Here is a 22658-nt window from a genome sequence, read left to right on the forward strand (position 1 = left end):
TATAAATAATTATCCAATTACACGCTAATTGAATTAATGGTTCTTAAAGTGCTTGGTAATTTTCTTCTTGGTGTTGAAGTTATGGCATTAAACATTGGGCAAGTGTTTCTTAAACTGCTTGGTAATCTCCTTCCCAATGTTCAATTTATGGCATTCTAAGATGACACCTACTGGCCATTCAAAATCAGCTATTAGTTCTTCAAGACAGTGAGTAGGCTGGTTACATAAGAAACACACACACACACACACACACACACACACACACACACACTCACTCTCTCTCTCTCTCTCTCTCTCTCTCTCTCCTCCCCCCCCAAAAAAACCTCTGAATAAAGGCAAATTTGTTCACAGATACTCAAATCACTACAAAATTTCACCTAGAAAGTTGTTTTCTTTGTAACTGAGATAGCATTACTCAAAAACAAAAAAAGACTGAAACATCAAGAATCATTTTTAAAACTTAATTAAACCATTGACAAATAATCTCAGTACTCTCAACACTTCAAAACAAACTCTAAGGATCCACTCCACTTCGCTTTCACAAATATTATTTTGAGCAAAACAAATGAAATTTTGATTTAGGTCTGTATGCACTAACATAAATTAACATTAACAGAAAAAAAAAAAAGCCCACATCTTAGAAAGTTTTCCTGACATGCAGTACTAAAACATGTTCAGTAAAATGATATAATTGCTAATACTGAATTTGTTCTTATCTTCTAAAGGCAACACTTCAAACAGCTTACATTTTAGCAATATTTAAAGCTTTATTAAAAATTGTTTTCCCGTCTTTTAAAATCACTTTTCACTGAGCTACAAAATCAAGTTTTTATATACATACTGCCTAGAATTTCTATTTTAATCCTACATTTCATTGTGTAAACCTAAAATTATAAAGATTCTTTATTTTTCCAGTATTGGGAATTGAACCAAGAGTTTCAGCACAAGACTTTTGAAAAACAGGATAATTTGTGATTAATTTTATTTGTAAGTACATTTTATATACTTCCAAGAGATTCAAAGAGCATATTTTTTAAACCTAAGAAATAACTCATAACTAGTCTCAGACTTACAAAGCAAATTACTTAAAAACTGACACCCTTCCTCCCCATTCAGACTTTCACCGTATTTTCAGAATCTCTAACATCCACAATATCTGTGGGGAGGGGCGGTTCTACCAATTAATTTTCTAGTCATCTTCCAATTTGCACTTACCTCCTACTATAGACTTTTTGAAGCTCTGCACTTTCCTGAAGATTAAAAAACGTACTTGTTACCATCCTTGACCCTCAAAACAAATTCATGAACTATAAAACACGAATCTGAACACAATCATCTCAAACTTGCGCCGTATCTCTCCAGTCCAGATTTGGGATAAGCTCTTCGTGACTACTCTAACCTTCATGCTATCACCCTTCGCCTACAAAGCCTGCCTGGCTAAAAAAAGCACTGAAGCCAATGAAAAGTGTTCTAACTATCAATAGGTTTGCAAGACCTCCTCTTCCAAGAGGGTCAACCTCGTTGTTACAATAAATAACAAGCCAAGGATTACATAATGCACAGCAATAGAATTTACAGGATCTGACCGCCAGTAAACAGCTTTCTTCTCCGCACCCCTTCACTACCCTCAGCAAATGGCCATAAGAAGAAATCCCTAGGATTTCTCTCAGGTGTCTGCAACGTCGCGTCGTTTTCTCGCCTGGGGCTTCGTGCAAAGAATTCCTTCAGCTCTCACTACCAGTGTCTTACTCCAGCCTCTCTTCTCTCTCTCAGACCACGCCACCACAACCCCCACGCTCTAAGCAGGCCCCCATGCCGCCCCAAAGGACGCAGCCCCCGCCCGCCTCAGCTGCCATCTCCTCACGACCCTCCTAAGCGGCTACCTGGTTTACGAGGTTCCGGAACCACCAACGGTCTGGCTACCGCCTTCCCAGACCACCCTCGTCAGCTTCCCCTCTATAGGGTCCGCAGCGGGAGAAGAAGAAAAGCCCTCCTCATTTAGCACTTTCCGTCCCCCAAAGACAGCACCGCCGCCTACCAGTCACCGCTCTGCCTCCAGCTTTCTATCGCCACCGCCTCCCGCAGCAGCCTGCCAACTGCAGCACAACAACCAGCCTTCTCATTGGGTGAGTCCACGCTCCCAACAACAGCTTCACTTATTGGCTGGGGCAATCTTCGGCCCTACCCTCTGTGCAGTGTTTAAGGAGTCCCTCTCCAAACAAGGAAAATATCCCTTTTCCGCCCTTATTTCCTCTGAAATGTCTCTTAGCTCAATCATACTTAGAATGCACGTATGTGTACAAAATATTGACTTCCCATATCCCTCGTATTATCCCTATTTGGTCCAGAAATCATTGAACCAGGACCGGAACGTTAAACTTCTCCTCCGTTTTCCTACCGTAAGGAACTGTACTTGACAACTTCCGTTTCCGGTTGGCTCCGGCTGGGCGGTTGACTATTGAGTGTCCTGAGAGGTCAAATTGCTGTAAGGTAAATTAGGGAGTTCGTGGGAGACCTCTATATTAGGATTGAGAGCTAGACTCTATTCTGAGGAAATGCAGACTGGGAAAAACTAAGTAGAGAAGGATGACGAGAGGAGGCAGTTCAAAGGGGAAGGAGGCCAAGGAATAAGCGAAAGAGAACTATAGTTTAGAACTGAAGGAGGGACATGTGGTTGCAGAAGGATGCTGTGAGAATTATATTGGTTGTTAAATCCAGGTACTTTGTCCCGCCCTTGCCCGGTGCAACCCCCTTCTCGGCCCGTGGACATTTGGTTTACATTTGGATTGAATAAAGGCAGAAGGACAGCCCCCAAATCGAAAATATGTAAAAGAATTGTAATGTATGCCTCACCAGCTTGTATATTTTTAAGTAAGCTTTTTCTGGTACAAATGTTTATGGTACAGTGTTATAGTGTGTGTGTGGGGGGGGAGCAGGATATAAAAATCCCAGCCATTGCATGTGTTTAGGAACACGGATTGGACAATAACGTGATAAGAATCCTTTTGGTTTTATTTTCTCATTAGTATGATAATTGCGGTTTTTTAAATGGGGAGAATTGGGAATATATACTTGAAAGTCTTTGGTAAACTATAAAATTGCATGTAGTGGGAGTAGCATTATTACCCTCTTGCTTCTTAAGAAAATATGCCCTTGCTTTCCCTGTGCGGGAGCCACCCCTTTATTATAGGTCGATCTCCACCAAAATTAAGGTTCACTTAAGACATAAATAGCTTTTTACATTTTTCATAATCACATGTTCTTTTTTGAGCTGCTTTCCTTGCTGTTCTTATTTAAGCAGCTCTGAAAGTGAAATAATCATTCCTTGTTGAGTCAACACAGTTTATAACTCACCTTTTCGAGAAAATTTTGCTTTTTATTTTCACATAATAGGACTATATAAAACAAAAGTAAATTTTGAAGAGTTGTAATCAAGCAAATACTTGTATAACCATCTCTCAGATTAGCACTGCTAATAATTTAGAATATGCATTCTCAACAGAGGTGTTCTGTCCTTGAAGTGAAAATGGAATGAGAAATGAGGAGAACACAATGGTTTATGTCCCTTAAATAGGGCCACAGTTCATAAACAGATACAAAATACATCTCAACTCCTTAGAGGTACAATAATTAAAAATTGGTTGAAAACACTGCCTTGGCAGGGCACAGTGGCTTAGAAGGCTGAGGCAGGAGAATCACAAGTTCAAAGTGAGCCTCAACAACTTATCAAGGCCCAAAGCAACTAAGTGAGATCCTGTCTCAAAATAAAAAATAAAAAGTGCCAGGGTAGTGGCTCAATGGTTAAATGTCCCTGGGTTCAATGCCCACCACCAAAAAACAAAGAAAAAAAAAGAAAAGAAAGAAACTAAAACACTTCCTTAGACACTTTTTGTATTAGCCTTTGTGATTATCTCTCCTCCACCAAGAGGTGAGCACTATCCTGACTCTTGGCAAGAAATCACTGTTTTACTTTAATTCTAAGATGCATTCCTAAAAAGTGAATTAGGCTTTTCAACTTATACAAATGGGATCAATATGTATGTGTCTTTTTCTGATTCATCCTTGTTCATTATTATGTTTGTGAAGTTTGCTCATACTTTTGCATGTAGCTCTTTGTTGTATAATATTCCATAGCGCGATTGTACCATAATCCTTTCTGTTGTCACTAGATTGGAATTACTTACAGTTTAGAGCTAGCAAAAACCAGTTATGTGACTGTAAAGATTCTTATCTAACAGGAACTGAGGTGTGGCTCAGTGGAAGAACTTCTTAGCATGCATGAGGTTCAATACCCAACACCAAAAAAAAGTCCCCAAATTTTTATAAAACATTGCTTGAAGAAATACAATGCAATCCACACATGTAATTTTTAAAGCCTTATTAAAAGTAAAAAGAAACAAAATTAACTTTAATAGTATATTTTATCTAACTCAATTATTAGAAATATTATTTCCCAATGTAACAAATATTAAGTTATTGAAATATTTTATATTTTCACACTTTTCTAAATTTGTGTACCTTTATGTTTACAAAACATCTCAGTTCATATGCCAAATTTCATAAATTTAAACACTTGTTCAGTTTCTCAGTTGCACTAGCCATATTTCAAATGTTAGTGGCTACCAAATAGGACAGTGCAGATCTAGAGTATATATACCTAGGAGTGGAATTGCTGGCCTAAAGGTATTCAAATGTTCAGCTTTTCTAAGTCATACAAATGTTTCAGAATGATTGTTCTTGGTCATATTCATACCCAGAAGGCACATTGCAGTCTGTTTTCCCCAATTCTCATAATCTTACAAGGTTGGTTTGATGTCCATTGAATGAAGAAACTGAAATTCTGAAAGATAAAGTGATTTGCCTGGTGCTTTTATAGCTATCAATGGTGCAAAATAAGAGAATTCCAGACTCTTCCTTCAAATGATCAGGATATTGTTGTTTGAGTTATGACTCTTCTGCCTTTTTGTTGTGTTTCTTTCTTTTTTTAAATTTTTTTTGTAGTTGTAGATGGACAGAATGCCTTTATTTTATTTGTTTATTTTTATATGGTGCTGAGGATCGAATCCAGTGCCTCACACATGCTAGGTAAGTGCTCTACCACTGAGCCACAGCCACAGCCCTTGTTTATTTCTTTGTTGTAGTAATGGGGATTGAACCCAGGGGCATTCTGTTACTGACTACATTCCTAGCCCTTTTAAAATTTTGGTAAATTGCTGAAGCTGGCCTTGAACTGGTAGTCCTCCTGACTTAGCCTCCCTTAGCACTACTATAGGCATGTGCCACAGTGCCCAGCAGTTGTGCCTATTCTGAAATAAAAATATATTTTTTTAAAAAAACGAAAGATTTTCTAGAAACACTGTTCAACTTTTTCTTCTTTATATTTAGGAAATTCCTATAGAACCTTTCTGAAATACTGGAATTAGGTATAAGAGAAAGCACATTGAATTCATTAAAAGAAATTTACATAGGAGAAATAAGAATGTATGTACTTCTTTGTTTTTTTTTTTTTTTTGAAGATTTTTCTTTTAAATTACTTAATATTTTGAGGCAGTAATATAATAGATTTGAAATAGCCTTCGTACTATGGTAATGTTTCAACTTTTATTTTCCAAACCAAACTCTTTCATCAAAATTTTAACATGCCAGACACAATAGAGCACACCTCTAATCCCAGCAATTTGGGAGGCTGAAACATGACGATTGGGAGTTCAAAGCCAGTCTCAGCAATTTAGCAAGATGCGGTCTCAAAATAGAAAAGAATTGGGGATGTAGCTCAGTGGTAGAGCAACCTGGTATTTATCCCAGGTTGAATTCAATACCCATACCAAAATTTAACCCTGTTTTGTACTGTTTTCCAAATACATGGATACTCAGTATTCTAAAATTGACAGTTGCTAAAATAAGGGCTTGTCTTGAAATCTATACAAACATTTTTGAAGTGAAACAATATTTCAAAAAATATTTCTTAAAACATGTTATGAAGAAGCCAGGACATTACCATCCCAAATAAATGTTTCTAAGTGTCTTTCTTTTGTAATAATGTATTGAATCTTTTTTTTTTTTTTTTTTTTTTGGTGCTGGGGATTGAACCCAGGGCCTTGCGCATGCAAGGCAAGCACTCAACCAACTGAGCTATATCCCCAGCCCAATGTATTGAATCTTAAAAGTCATTCTGAAACCCAAAACCATAATTTTTCTTTCCTTCATATTATTGAATCCACCAAATAATTAATAAGATTAAGTGTTTCAAAGTCATGTTTTTTGTTTGTTTGTTTTTTTAAAGAGAGAGAGAGAGAGAATTTTAATATTTATTTTTTAGTTATCCCGGACACAACATCTTTGTATGTGGTGCTGAGGATCGAACCCGGGCCGCATGCATGCCAGGCGAGCGCGCTACCGCTTGAGCCACATCCCCAGCCCCATCATGTTGTTTTAACTTGTGTTTGATGGGTATTGATTTTTTTCTCTTTAAATATATAAATAACCAACATAATATTTTGTGATATTTAACATGTTTATAAATATTAAGTGTTTGTTAATTTGTCAAAATTATTATGTTCAGTTTTTTCTCATCTTGGAATTATTGTCTAATGGAATGAGAATTTCACATAATGTGTCTTTAATGTACACTACCTAACAATTACTTGTGTCTTCTAAAATACAGTTTTAAAAAATCCTGTCTTATTATTGAGCCTGTACATAGTTATAAATACAGCCAATGGTAATAATTATTTGGTTTCATTTTATTTCTGGAGAGAGTGACTATAGAATTGCTACTGCTAGCCTTATACAAATTATAATATAGCATTATTTATTCATACCCTTTAATTTGAATTCATAGCAATTGAAAAGGGGAACTGAGATTAAGTTTATATTAGCTATAAAAATAACACTAGTAGAGCTGGAGATATGGGTCACTGTCAAGAGTTGTTGCCTAGCATGCAACAAGCCAGGGATTTAGTCCACAGCAAATAGCACACACATACTCATGCCCACACACAAAAGTTAATCATGACACTAGTAAAAGTGAAATATTCATATAAACACTAAAGGCATTTTATTTATAGAAGCAAACATGGACTAAAAACGATCTTAAGGGGTTGGGGTTGTAGCTCAGTGATAGAACTCTTGCCTAGTATTTGCAAGGCCCTGGATTCAATCCCCTAGTACCACAAAAAAAAAAAAAAAAAGACAAAAGAAAAATGGGTCCTAAGGTCTCTGTTATTCAGTTCAATTAGTAAGCTTCAGCCTATGAACCACATTCAGCCCATTACCTCATTTTTGTAAGACCCATGAGCAAAGAATAGTTTTTTGAGATCACTTTGATACTAAGGAATGCTAACCTTGAGCACTAACTAAGCAAGATGGTGAACTCCAAAATGGAAATTTCTTTTTTATCATTAGTAGACCTATACAAAAAAAATTTAATTATACTCAGTTACTATTTATTATATCTTGGATTTTATCAATAAGTTTTGGAAATTTGTTTTCTTGTCATATATAGACGTACATAATCTGCTCAATTTTACCTCTTTTGTCCAAAAGTGTAAAATATTTATTATCTGACTTTTTACAGAAAAAAAGTTCATGTGATCATACGTATTCAAAATCATTAAGACAACATTCTAAAAGAATCATCTAAATAAAGGTAACAAAACAGTATTATGCTTTCATCATGCATGTTTATGCATTAGGACTCAAAAGAGGGAAACAGTATTACTTAGAAAGTAGGAACAGTACTGCAAGGGTTAAAGCCCAGTTGTACCTTTTACTGTTTTTTGTTACCTTCAGGATATTACTTAGCTTCTGAGAACCATACTGCAAGGGTTAAAGCCCAGTTGTACCTTTTACTATTTTTGTTATCTTCAGGATATTACTTAGCTTCTGAGAGTAATTTCTTAAGGACATAACTTAACCTTTTGGAGTCTCATTCAGTTGTAAAATGGGGATATTTTTAAGTTAAATTCAGAGAGTTATTTTAGAAGTGATGAAAATAATATATGTAAAACATAGTGCACCTGGCACACAGGACTCAGTAAATGTTTGCTATTTTTCTAATGAAGAAAGTAATCAAATAATAAATGGTTTTCTCTGGTACAATTACTGATTATTTTTCTGTTTCATATTCATATTTCCTGTGAACACATACTAGTTAGTGTAATAAAATAATTTTCTAAAATCTCTTAACTCAGAATTTTCAAGCATTTATCTTAAAAACATTTAAGTGTACTTCTCTATTATGTTACTTATTTTCTGTAGACATGGCCCCTGGACATGGACATGGACATGAACATGGTCATGGAAAACTAGAACTTCCAGATTATAGGCATTGGAAGATAGAAGGGACACCATTACAAACTGTCCAGGAGAAGCTGGCTGCAAAAGGGCTCAGGGATCCATGGGGCCGGTAAGATGAATTAAGTAATTTAATTAGAACTTCTCTTTAAAAGTTAGTGTCTAGGGCTGGAGTTGTAGCTTAGTAGTAGAGTGCTTGCCTCACATGTGGAAGGCACTGGGTTTGATCCTCAGAACTACATAAAAATAAAATAAAAAGGTATTGTGTCTATCTACAACTAAAAATATATATACTTTTTTTTTTTTTTAATTTAGTGTCTAGCAAGGCGTGGTGGTGCATGCCTGTAATCCCAGTGGCTTGGGAGGCTTAGGCAGGAGGATCACTTGGTCAAAGCCAGTCTCAGCAAAAATGAGGCTCTAAACAACTCAGTGAGACCCCGTCTCTAAATAAAATACAAAATAGTACTGGGGATGTGGTTCAGTGGTAGAGTGCCCTGAATTCAATTCCCAGAATACCCCCCGCCCCCAAAAAGTTAGTGTTTTGTTTTCATTTTCAGTATATGACTTTTTACATTAAAATTTTAAAATTTTTTGTGCCCACCTCTCACTCCCAGTCCTCCTAATCAAACTCAAGGTGTCATGCGTGCCATGTAAACACTCAACCGCTAAACTACATCCCCTTCCCATCTTACTTTTTTTGAGACAGGATCTGCCCAGGCTGGCCTGAGACTTGTGATCCTCCTGCCTTCACTACCTGAGTTGCTGGGATTACAGGCATGCACCACCTTGCCTAGCTTAAAACCAGTTTTATTGAAATATCATTCCTCTAAAGTTCACCCATTTTAAAATTCACCCATCATATAATTCCATTAGTTTTGACAAAAATGCTATTATGTAACCACCACCAAAATCATGCTATAGAATATTTCTGTTAATTTAGAAAATTTCCTTATGCTCTTTTGCAGTCAGTGTTACCCTACCTGTGACTTGGTGACCCTTGTTGTGCTTTTGTCTGGATAGTTTTGATCTTTTTCAAATTTTGTAGAATTGATATCACATAGTCTTTTGTCCTGGACTCTTTCACTTAACATAATGCATTTTGGCATTTACACATGTTGTGGATTGTATCTAATCTTTTTTATTGCCTTTTTATTTTATATCCATTCTGTGGAAATACCTCATTTTGGTACCATTATCAATTGATGGTCACTTGGCTTATTCTGAACTTTTGGCTGTTATGAGTAAAGTTGCTATAATCATTCAAGTGTGAGCATTTATGAGCACATATTTTGATTTCTCTTGCATAAATACCTAACTGGGATTTCTGGATAATAAGCTATGTCCACAGTTATTTTTATAAAAGACTGCCAAACCATTTTCCAAAGTGACTGAATTATTTCTCATTCCCACCATCAGTGTATGAGAATTTCAGTTGCTTAATATCTCTGTCAATATTGTTGTTATTAGTCTTTAAATTTTGGTGATTCTAGTGAAAATAGTACTAATACCTTCTTGTGGTTTTAATTTTCATCTCTATAAAAAGTGATGATCACACAGATCTTTTTCTGTGCTTATTTGCCATTCACATATTTTCTGTGGTTAAATGTCTACTCAGAGTATGACTTGTCTTTTCATTTTCTTAAGTTTTAAATTTCAAAGAATTTTAAGTTTTGACGAATTCCCAATTTAGCTTTCTTTTTTTTTTTTTTTTATGGGTTGTGCTTTTGGCATCCTAAGATTTTTTTCCTAATCTTCTTCTAGGGGCTTTTATAGTTTTCTATTAATTAATTAATTTCTTAAATTTAAGTATATGATCCATTTTTAGTTAATATTTGTATCATTTGAGATAAGAAGGAAAGTTGATATTTTTACATATGGGCATTCAGTTCTTCCAGCACCATTTATTAAAGACCATATTTCCCAGGTTGAATTACATTGACAAAGTTTTCAAAAATCAATTTACCATATTTATGTGGCCTATTTCTGGACTCTAGTGTGTTATCCTGATCAATATGTCTGCACTTATGCCCATACTACACTGTCTTCAAATCAGGTATTATAAGATCTACATTTTTTAAATTGGTTTAGTTATTTCAGGTATTTTGCATTAACTGTGAATTTTAGAATGAGATTATCAGTTTCTACAAGACAATCCCTAGCCCTTTTTCTATTTTATTTTGAGACAGGGTCTCTCTAAGTTGCTTAGGGCCTCTCTAAATTGCTGAGGCTGGCTTTGAACATAAAGTCCTCATTCCTCAGCCACCTAAGCTGCTAGGATCACAGACATGTGCCACCATGCCTGCTCTTCTTGGATTTTAATTGGAATCACATTGAATCTCTTTGACATAGATTCACAATATGAATCTATTTCATATTTATATTAAATCAAATTCAAATCAAATTGAAGATAATGTCTTTATAATAGTGAATCTTCCAGTCCATGGGCAATTTGGATCTTCCTTAATTTTCTTAGCAGTATTTTGTTGCTTCATACACAGGTCTTGCATGTTTTGTTAAGGTTACCCTGAAGAATAATAATAATAATTATTATTATTATTATTATTATTATTATTATTATTATTATTTTGGCACCAGGGATTGAACCCAGGGGCGCTTAACCATTGAGCCACATCTCCAGGCCTTTTTTATATTTTGAGACAAGATCTTGCAAGTTTGTTAAGGCTTGCTTTGAACTTACGATCCTCTTGCTTCAGCCTACCAAGCCTCTGGAATTACAGGCACCCAGCACCACATTTTGATGCTATTTTACATGATATATTTTTTTAAGTCTCAATTTCCAATTGTCTGTTATTAGAAAATAAAAACATAATTAATTTTTATATACTGACTTTGTATTTCATTACCTTGCTAAAGTCACTTTTTAGTTGTGATTTTTTTTACAGATTCCTTAGAATTTTATTCAGAGATAATCATTTTATCTGTGAAGACAGTATTCTTAACTTTTTTTTTTAATTGCATTAGCTAACTATACTAGTATGATATTAATTAAAGTGATATAAGCAGACATCTTTGCCTTTTTCCTGAGAGAAAGCAGTCTGTCACCACTAAGTTTGCTGGGTTTTAGGATTTTCAGAGATGCCATTTACCAAAATGAAGAATTTCTCATCTATCCCAAAGTTTCTCAGATTTTTATTTTCTTCCTTTCTTTTTCTTTTATTTAAAAACCGTGTTCTTATTGTACTTCCCAGGGTGGCCCCAAACTTGTGGGCTCAGGCCAACCTCTTGCCTCAACCTCCTTATTAGCTGGAACTACAGGTACAAGCCACCATGCCAACCTTTTATTATTTGGTTTTGGGTTTGTTTGTTTGTTTGGTTTTTTTTTTTTGTTTGTTTGTTTTTGTTTTTTTTTTTTTGTTTTGTTTTTTTTTTTAGTTGTAGTTGGACAAAATGATACCTGTATTTCACTTATTTATTTTTATGTGGTGCTGAGACTGGAACCCAGGGTCTCGCATGTGCAAGGTGAGCGCTCTACTGCTGAGCCACAACCCTAGCCCTTTGGTTTTTTTTAATTCTTGAATTTCATCAAATACTTTTTACTGTATCTATTGAAATGCTCGTGTAATTTTTTTAATTCCATTTATATGATGAATCACTTTGATTTTCATATAACAAAACTGTTTTGCTGGGGCTCACCTGTAATCCCAATGGCTTGGGAGGCTGAGGCAGGAGGATTGCAAGTACAAAACCAGACTCAGCAATTTAGCAAGGCCCTGAGCAACTTAGCAAGACCCTGTCTCAAAATGAAAAATAAAACAGGCTAAGGATGTTGCTCAGTGGTTAACTGTCCCTGGGTTCAATCCCTGGAATAAAAAAAAAAAAAATTGTGTGTGTTTGTGTGTGTGTGTATTATATATAGTATGTATTCATATATATATGTGTGTGTGTGTGTGTGTGTGTGTGTGTGTATTATATATATCTTAAAACCAATCTTTCATATGTGGGGTGAACTCTACTTCATCATGATGTATCTTTTTGTATCTTGTTGGATTCAATTTTCTAAAATTGTGTTAAGAATATTTGCATCTGTGTTCATGAGGTATATTATTCTGTCATTTTCTGCTAACATCTTTGGTTTGGACATTTAAATTTGTTTTGATTTAGTTTCCATATTTTCTATTAAGTCAATATTTTAGTTATCCTTACTGTTACTGTGACCAAAAGACCTAACAAGAATTTAAAGGAGGAAAAGTTTATTTTGGCTCACAGTGGCAGAAGTTCAGGTCATGGTCAGCTGACACCATAACTCTGAGCCTGTGGTAAGGCAGAACATCTTAGTGGAGGGGCATAGCAGAGGAAAGCAGCTCAAGATATGGCAACCAGGAAGCTGAAAGATAGTTCCATTCACCAGATACAAAACATAAATCCCAAAGTCATTGCCCCAGTGACCTGCTTCTTCCAGCCACACCCTACCTGCCTACGGTTACCATCCAGTTAATCCATATTAGAGGATTAATCTAGTGATTAAGTTACACCTCTCTAATCATTTCTCCTCTGAATATTCTTGCATTGTCTCACACATTCACTTTTGGGGAATACCTCATATCTAAACCATACCAGTCAGAGTTTTAGAGATAAATTGCTCTTCACAACGTGGTATTTTTCACTGACATAATATCTGTGGAAGGAGGTGTTTTTTTCCCCCTACAGTTCTCTGACTTCAGTTCACTTCTTTATTCAGTATACTCAGAAGAATGATTTACCTGAGCAGGAAATCAGTCTTCTGAAGTTCAAGCTTCTGTGACAGGGAAAAGCTGTGCTCCTTCTGAATTAATGTCTAATTGTCTAAGTTGATCTTTCTATGATGTTGGAATGAGTAGTATGTGTATAGCCACCCAGCTAGTCTGTGATGGATAACCAAAGTGAGTCATGCATTTGAGGCATGAATAGTATGACTATAAAATAAATCATCAAGTGGCTTTTTAAAATATATTTTATAAGTAAAACTTGGTCATATATTCTTAACTATCCTATGCCACAAAAAGATTACTATTGTGATCCACATAGATTTTCTCAAATAATGTCACATTTAAGTATATTAGAAAAATTAAAATTAAATTTATTTTACTTAGTATTTTTGAATTGTGTGTGATTATATTTTTTTCATCTTTTTTCTTGTAGGAATGAAGCTTGGAGATACATGGGTGGCTTTGCACACAATGTTTCCTTTGTTGGTGTATTATTAAAAGGATTTAAATGGGGATTTGCTGCTTTTGTGGTAGCCGTAGGGGCCGAATATTATCTGGAGTCCCAGAAAAAAGATAACAATCATCACTGAAGATAGTATCTGGAAATATCTTAGTAACTCCTTAATTCTCTTATAAAAATAAGATTTCTTCACTATATTGTACTTGTCCATGTGTTTGCCCCTTAAAGAATATTAGTAAGGATTAATAAAGTAAGAAAAACATATACCAGTCTGTTTTGTAATTCTTTAAAAAATAAAATGAAAATGTCTAGGGGCATATCAGAATTCATTTGGAATACATGGGACATTAGGTACCAATAGCAATGCATTCTGCATATATCAGGCAGCCAGCAAATATTTGGCTGAACAAATGGATATGTTCCAACAGTTTTTGAAATGGTGCTATATCATGCTCTGCAAGTTGTTTGGAGAGACCTAGATTATACTATAAAATACTTGCTGCCCACTTCTGGTTGACATAACCATGCATGATGTTCACTTTCTTTATTATGGTATTTTCTAGTCTTGTCTTAGTCTTTATTGTTCACTTGTGAAAAGGTTAGCTATTTTAATCTAACAATAGACATTCTTCCTCACATCATTGACCTTTTTCATTTTAACTAGTTCAATCTCTAATTAAAGTTAAGATTTAAAACTCAGCTTATTAAGGAAGGGTAATATTTTTTGCTTGAATAATGAAGTTAATTGGGGCTGGAGTTATGGCTCAGTAGTAGAGCACTTGCCTAGCATGTGTGAGGCTCTAGGTTTGATTCTCAGCACCACATATAAATAAATAAAATAAAGGTCTATTGACAAGTAAACTATATTTTTTTTAAAATGAAGTTAATTAAAATTCCAGGGTGATTCCCCACCCCCCACTTTGCCAATTTCTTGTTTATAAATATAGTCTTGAGCAATTCTAAATAAATGAGACAGAGGAAGAATCCCTAATAAGTTATTAGTAGTAAGTGGAATGTAGTAAAAATAGAATCATTAAAAAGTTTCAGTGCAAAGATAAAAGAGTTTAAAGAGTAGCAAAGCAGTGGGACCAACAGAAATAGCAAGGTGGGTCAGGTGCAGTGGCATACACCTGTAATCACAGTGAGTTGGGAGATTGAGATGGGAGGATTATGAATTCAAGATCTCAACAATTTAGTGAGACTTGGCCTCAAAATAAAAAAGAACTTGGAGATGTAGCTTAAGCATCCCTGGGTTCAATCCCCAATACGTAAGGCAAAAATAAAAAACTAAAAGAAGAAATAGACAAAATCATAGTTGTAGATTTCAATATTCCTTTCTCATTTTTAGAACAGTAGACAAAAAAAAAAAAAAAAATCAGGCTACATTGCCAAGATCATTGTAATGTCATGTGTAGCTAATAAAAATAAATAAGTTTTTTAAAAAATCAGGCTACAGACAACGTAAACACTATCAAGTCACTTAATGTAATATTTATATAATACAACTTCACAAAAGCAGAGCACATTATTTTCAAGTGCACATGAAACATTTACTCCAACAGTAGGACCACAAAACAAGGCTTGATAAATTTAAGATGATTAAAATAACAAGCACATTCTCAGATCACAAGGAAATTAGACTAACATTTAAAAAATTATAGATATTTGGAAATTGGATAATGCCACTTGCAACCTTGCTCAAAAAAAAAAAGTTTGGTGTTGGAGTTGTAGCTCAGTGGTAGAATACTTATCTAGCATACAGGGAGTCCCTGGGTTCAATTGCAGTGTGGGGAGGGGGATAAAAAAAAAGGAAAATGCACAAGATTTTTTGTCAATCTGCATATTAATGTAAATATTTTACTTTAGGGACAAAGAGGATTGGCAAGACCCACTTAATTAGGGGCTAGGTAGAAGTATTCCAGTGAAAATAAATTGACTCTTTATTCTTTTTCTTTCCTATCATTGATTATGTTCATCATTTTTCTCTTTAAAATTGTAGTAATTAGAGCATGGACTCTAACATGGGAGTCGCCCAAATGTGATGCACATAACTAAAGAAATGTGCAAGACCATCCATCAGGGTGAGAGAATAAAATATTTAAGACTTCCATTTACACTTTATTCATGTTAAATGAAAATTAAATTTTGCTATTAATGTTTAATATGGAAATTCAAAATGAGCTTTTTTCTCATGTGGTGGATACCAAGTAATTACACAGAATTTAGGTAAACAAGATATCTTGAGGAAGAAGTAAGAATTATGCTCCAAGGAGAGAACAAAAGGACTTTCAACAAATTGGTACAGACTGTACTCTATGTGTTCAATTTGTGGAATTCATAATCTAGTTTTAACAAAACTAACCTTCATGAAGTAGATAAGTGGCTTAAAAAGATTTCACTGCTGACTGAAATTAATGCCAATAATGCAAGAACAAGCAAACAATGGCTGGAGATGTAGCTCAGTGGTGAGCACTTGCCTTGCATATAGAAAGCCCTGGTTTGGACTCGCAGCACTGAAAAGGAAAAAAACAAAAACAACAACAAAGGCAAACTAGAAAATAGCAGAGCTATCAATTCTTTATTAGCAACATTGCTGACATGGTCAAATCATGGGAAAAAGTCAATCACCCCCTACATACACACACACACACAAAAAGACAAATATGGACTTGGACCCCATAATCAGTACAATGAACCTCATCCTGAGAGTATGTTGATCTGATAAGTTAACTAATGATATCATAAGTCATGAACAGCAAGGCATTTTAAAATACATTTAATCTATGTCTTACCTTTAGTTTCTATATTTATGTATTTTTAACATACACATGTAATAGTAGCAACAAAAAAATGTTAAGTTACAGGTTGAGATTTACTGTGATTTTACAGACAATATTCAGTTTTCATTAAAAAAATTGCATTTGAACTCATCAGATTTTTAAAGTGTTTTGGGTTTTTTTTTTTAATTACTCCATTTCTTTTTCACAGGTAACTGTTTTACCTTTATTTAGAATTGAGATATATTCATCAAATTAAATATTGAAGTTAAAGTGAAAGGTTTTCTCAATGTCTTTGAGGTTGTTTGTGTTCAAATTGACAGATGGATTTGAAACCCCTAACTTTCCCAACTTCAGGTACGTTCTGGTACTTTGGAGCTCTCCACCATTCCAAGAGAGCACTTTCATGTGTTCATAAGATTCTCAAAGGGCATCTTCTCCAGATGGTTTCAGGGATTCAGTTCATGGCTGGCTGACTCCATAGCTCTGGGACCAAGATGAGACAGAACATCATGGCAGAAGGGTGTAGCAGAGAAAACACTCAGCTTATGACAGAAAACAAAGAGCTGAAGTGTTTTTCAAACGTGGAATATGAGGTACAACTCCCGTAGTTCAACAACAAAAATTACATGTTATTTTACATTAGCCTCTCAGTTGACAACATGAGTTTCAAATTTTGATATAATCATTGGTCCTCAGAGTCTCTAGGATTGTAAAGTACTAAAAGTCAAATGAGTAGAATCCCTCAGGTAAATCCTGGTTTACCTCAGTATCAACTTTTTTTAATTTTTTTTTTTTTTAGTTGTACATAAACACAATACCTTTATTTTATTTATTTATTTATTTTTCTGTGGTGCTGAGGATCAAGCCCAGTGCTTCACACATGACAGGCAAGTGCTCTACCACTGAGTTACAACCCCAGCCTTCAATTTTAACAACAAAAGGAAGCTTTTTTGTCTTATGCCAGAAAATCAGCTTCAGAAACTCAGGTGATTAGAACATCCAATGGAAATTGCATGCACTTGCTTAGGATTCTATCAGAATCGACTACAAAGGAGAATTTTATTTTAATTTTATATATTATATGTAGAGATATATTTTACAAAGTATTACATTATATATTTTGAATGTGCATATAATAAACTTCCTGATATGCTAACTCATCTAAAGGTTAAATTACTAATGCTATATAATTTATTAGTCTGAGTTACCTTTGATACATATAAGCAATGTAAAACATGGCTTTCAGTTAAAAAAAAAATCCTATGTTGCAAGGTCTGAATATTTTCTTGTTTAATCTCACATGCAACAAAATGAACTAACTCTTTTGAAATATCCACAAATTACAAAACTAACTGGCAAGAATTTTGGTTATTGCTGAAGTCGTTTCTGGAAATGCACATTACACAATAAGGACATGTGTACATTTAAGATGTAAATCAGGTACCGGGATTGTGGCTCAGTGGTAGAGCGCTTGAAAGGTATTTAAAAAAATTGTAAATTAGAAGGTTTTGTTCCATTTGGAAAAAAATGTGTTTTCATTCATTTTCTTTTAACCCTGAAAGAATTTTTTTTTTTTTTTTTTTTTTTTTTTTTTTTTGGTGCTTGGGTCAAATCCAAGACATCATTCCCAGCCCATAACAATTCTTTAAAAAAAAAAAAACAGTGTCATTTTTTTAATACCTTTATTTTGTTTGTTTATTTTTATGTGGTGCTGGGGATTGAACCCAGTGTCTCACATGTGCTAGGCAAGCAGTCTACCACTGAGCCACAACTCCAGCCCACATAATAATTCTTAATGGGCCTAACAATGCTCTTAAAATCAAACTATGGCTAAAAAAAAATATTCTGCTTTTAGATTTTTACCAATTATACTATTTGTAAATTATTAAATTTCATTATAAATAAAGCATTTAGTATCCCCTGCAAATGTTCCACCTGCTTTAATTGCTGAATTTGGGAATATAATTAGCATTTAACATAACACCATCCTCCTGATTTGGTAATTAATAAAACATCTTTCTAACTTTCCTTTCATCTTAAAAATACAATACTTTATTACAGAATAACAGACTTTGAGTACCTTGCATTCAACATTTAAGTGAATTACACATTTCAGTGAATATTTTGTGATTGCAGTTCTTCTTGTGCAGTATATCTGATATATTTTAATTCATTTGTTATCTTCTTTCAAAATTGCCATGTGAGATACTGACTGTTCAGGGACATTCTACTGAAGGCCAAATCTGTGGTTCACAGTAACCATAGCAATAACTATCCTAAAAATAAAGAGTGCCTTTGTCAGCACAGATGGAATCAGGTTCACAGGCAGTGGTATCACCTGGACCTGACAGTCCCACATGGTAGTAACAGAATACAATAGCATGAGGCTTTAATACAGATATAAAGGTTTAAAATTAGATATTCAGACAAGACTTTCCAGTAAAACATAATAGAAACTAAAACTGTCAGTAGATACTAAATAATTTCCAACAAGGAAACATTGTGATTCATATATTTAACAACATGGAGATTTAACTTGATATTAATTCCTTAATGCATGATCTATAAAAAGGATCACAAAAGGTTTATGGTGGTGACTTGAGCACAAATTCCAAGACTGGAAAGCACTATTTTTTTTAATATTTATTTACTTTTTAGTTTTTATTTATTTATTTTTATATGGTACTGAGGATCAAACCCAGGGCCTCACATGTGCTAGGCAAGTACTCTACCGCTGAGCCACAACCCCAGCCTCTGGAAAGGACTATCTTGATCCATGGCAAGAACATTCAAACTGAGCCCTAAACATTACGAAGCAAGCTGTATAATTTTCTTTGACTTGTTGATGAGTTGGTGATAAATATGCTAAACATTGAAGGTCAAGACCAATTTATACTAACTGAAACCAATGACTCCATGGCCATAGAATGTGATGAACATTTCTCCTTTAACACTTGTTTATTTTTGTTGATTTTTTGGTCAAAATTATAACAGAATCCCTACGTGAAAATAGGGAGCATGCTTGCCCAGCCCTCCTCCAAACTATTGGTCAAGGAAACTTTATAGAATTGCAACATAGCACAGAGGTAGACCGACCTCTCAGCAACTTTTCCTTGAACTCTATTCATTTATTTAATGATTATTTATTGAGTAGCAGTTAAGTACCAGTGATATTCATGGTACTGCAAACACATCAATGAACAAAACAAGTTTCTCTTCTGTAGGTACTTATAGTGCAGAACTGATATTTTTCCCTGGCACCAATAGTGGGGATTCTCACTATCTATAGGTGCCAGAGACATTTTGTCCATATGCAGTATTTTACCAATCAAACATTCTTTCCCAGGATCACAAATCTGAAATTGCTATTTGAATCAGGTAAATTTTATTCTGTGTGTGTGTATATATACATACATACATATACATATATATATTTAGTTGTAAATGGACACAATATCTTTATTTTTGTTTGTTTATTTTTATGTGGTGCTGAGGATCCAACCCAGGGCCTCATGCGTGAGAGGCAAATGCTCTACTACTGAGCTACAACCCCAGCCCAAATTTTATTCTTTTTTTTTTTTTGAGGGAGGAAAACATTTTTATTTAGATTCACTTCAAAATTACCCCATGAGTACAAACATATTTCTGAAATGAAATAATACTTCTGGAAAAAGAATTTCAAGTGGTGTCTTTGCTTGCCTGTCAGAAAATGACAATGTGAAAATAGTCATTTTCACTTTTTCCATCTAATATATACCTTTGCTAAAGACGGTAAATAATCTGACATCTGATTTTTTCCATAAGGCAATAGAATAGCAAGGCAATCACTGGGAGGAAAGGTCCCCGCACCTCAATAGGTCCATAGATTGTACAGAAGTCCCAGTTACCTATGATGATAGGAATTTGGTTGATGAAGGGAAAGTGAAACCCACAGAGAATCCCAGCATCATTCTTTTTTTAAATTTTTTTATTAGCTACACATGACATTACAATAATCTTGGCAATTCATACATTTGAATCAATTGGGGTATAATTTCTCATTTTTCTGATTGTACAGATTGCAGAATCACACTGGTCATAGAGTCACCTATATACATACAACAATCATAATGTCTATTCTGCTTCCCTTCCTATCCCCCCTCTCCCTCCCCTCCCCTCCCATCATTTCTCTCTATCCAATCTAATGTGATAACACTTTTTTTTCTTTTTCTCCTCACAACATTATACATGTATTCTGTATAATGATAAGGGTCTCCTTCCATCTTCCGTGCAACTCCCCTTCTCCCTCCTTTTCCCTCCCACCTCTCTTCCCTCAAATTTTATTGCTAATAATGATCTTTTTCTCCTAAAAACTGCACAGAACTTTGCACCATCCTAAGAAAACACATCTTGCCCTGTCTTGTAGCTCAGATATTTTCACACTTTCCTTATTTCTTCTTTATCAGATTATAAATTTTGATAATCTTTCCCTATTTATCCTTTTATCTCCAACAGACGGCCTTACACATGATAAATGTTCAATACATGTTTAATTTGGACATGTTTATTCATCTTTGATGATGATTTTATCATAATTATTATAATAATTTCCATTAAAACTACTTAGTGGTGCATGCCTATAATCTCAGAGGTTCAGGAGACTGAGACAGGAGAATCACAAGTTCAAAGACAGCCTCAGCAACTTGGGGAAGCAACTCACCAAGACCCTGTCTCAAAATAAAATATAACAAAAAGGGGTAGAGATGTGGCTCAGTGGATAAGCATCCCTGGATTCAATCCCTGGTACCAAAACAAACAAACAAACAAACAAAAAACTATTTATACACAGTTACACTATTTTCCTATCACAATGATTTATGAAGAGGAAATCCTTAATATTTGCTGAATTGAATCAAAACTGTTTAATTTTACTATTTTGGTTTTTAAATCAGTTTTTACAGGGGCTATAAATTCCCCTATATTTCACCATCTAAAGTCAACTTGTTAACAAAGAAGGGGAAAAAAGAGTAACTGAGAAAGTAAAAGCATAATCAGCAGGTTTTAAAAGTTTAGTATTATGTCTCTTTTCTATCCCATGGATACCTTCTCTTTTGTTTATTTAGTTATTTAGTTAGTTAATTGATGGTACCAGTGATTGAACCCATGGGTGCTTTACCACTGAGCTAGATCCACAGCTCTTTTATTTTTTAATATTTCTGAGATAGGGTTTCCTTAAGTTGCCAAGGCTGACCTCAAACTTGGGATCTTCCTACCTCAGCATCCTGAGTAGCTGGTATTACAGATAAGTGTTGCTGCACCTAGCGAACCTTCTCTTTTAAATTAGGATTCTCCATCTTGATCAAACTAGATAATCTCATTCAATTTGTATAGTGATCTCTTCTTTTTATCTCCCCAGAAGCTTTTACCATGCTTACTTCACATATTTCATCATTCTTTTCCTCCTTTCACTATCCTTTAAGGTCAATCAATTATTCTTGGTAAGTAAGAGTAATAAAGGACATAATAAAACGTATAGTTCTTAAAAGTGACCAAAATAAAAAGTAGCTTGCATATGCAGCTTTGCTGTGAAATGTAGTGGGTTTGTCTGGCTGACTAGGCCACATGAGAGGTATGCTAACCAGCAGTGGAATTGCCCTGGCCACATAGATTAACAGGTAGCTTTCTCTTCTGTGCCCAGTCCTATGGTCTCCACAGGCCACTGAGACACTGAGGCACCTTCTTGCTAAGCCAGACTTGGTTGCAGCCCCACAGAGTTCCAAAATTCATAGTTCAGCAACTGGTTGAAATTATAGGATTTTCCACATTCCTTTTCATTCTCTGTCTTACTAGAACCTAATTCCTGCCTCAAATAAGTAAGTCCCACTCCCTCAAGTCCTTGCCATGATGTTTATGCTTAATTTATGATTTATCTCACTTCACTTTCCTTAATTCACTGCCTCTAAATAGTGAACTCCTTGAGCCTAGGATCAGACATTTTCATCTTTTTTTTCTCACTTCTTCCTTAGCATCTGGACCCATGATGGGGTTCACACAAACAAACTTGTGTTCCAGAACTTCTTGGATCCTAGCCTCCTTTGGAACTACTGAAACTATGGCCCCTATGCTGGTTTATTTTAGCATTGTGCACATAGGCCACAATTCAGGGACTGTCAGTAGATATTTAAACATGTCCAAGAGTAAGAGTATTATGATTAAAAGCCCCTATATGTAGAAGTCTAGGCGTTTGTTTTGTTTTGGCTTTTGGACAACAGTAGAAGAAAAAAAATTTAAATATAACACTTCGTAGTAATACAAAAGGAATACAAATGGAACAGCCCTAGAAATACAACTTTCTTTAGGGAGAGTACTGGCTCTTTAACTCAGAGATGCTTTACCACGGAGACACAAACTCCAGTTCTCTATTTTATTTTACTTTTT

General features: G+C 34.8%; 2 protein-coding genes across 31 annotated transcripts in view; one reads left to right on the plus strand and one right to left on the minus strand.

Annotated features, from left to right (window-relative positions):
* The window catches only part of HYCC2 (hyccin PI4KA lipid kinase complex subunit 2), a 72335-nt gene extending 70243 nt beyond the window's left edge, over window positions 1-2092 (minus strand). For 11 of the 26 annotated variants that reach the window (XM_081262483.1, XM_081262494.1, XM_081262482.1 and 8 more), the window contains exon 1: window positions 1884-2032. The gene's annotated coding sequence lies outside the window, so the exon portion shown is untranslated. The other 15 variants (XM_081262486.1, XM_081262481.1, XM_081262474.1 and 12 more) reach the window with 7 other exon arrangements.
* Window positions 2093-2386: 294 nt separating this feature from the next.
* On the plus strand, window positions 2387-13725 carry NDUFB3 (NADH:ubiquinone oxidoreductase subunit B3). 5 transcript variants are annotated; one of them, XM_081260817.1, is made up of 4 exons: window positions 2409-2490; window positions 7577-7648; window positions 8260-8407; window positions 13435-13725. In XM_081260817.1, exons 3-4 carry the CDS (start codon window positions 8262-8264, stop codon window positions 13589-13591), a joined length of 303 nt encoding a protein of 100 aa, XP_081116943.1. In that variant the 5' UTR covers window positions 2409-2490; window positions 7577-7648; window positions 8260-8261; the 3' UTR covers window positions 13592-13725. The 5 variants fall into 5 exon arrangements, with proteins under 5 accessions (XP_081116944.1, XP_081116943.1, XP_081116947.1 ...); XM_081260819.1 differs by lacking the exon at window positions 2409-2490 and adding an exon at window positions 2563-2718; XM_081260820.1 differs by lacking the exon at window positions 2409-2490 and adding an exon at window positions 2805-2826.
* Window positions 13726-22658: the final 8933 nt, after the last annotated feature.

The sequence above is a fragment of the Spermophilus citellus genome, assembly GCF_964194105.1.
Source record: "Spermophilus citellus genome assembly, chromosome: 11".
NCBI lineage: Eukaryota > Metazoa > Chordata > Mammalia > Rodentia > Sciuridae > Spermophilus > Spermophilus citellus.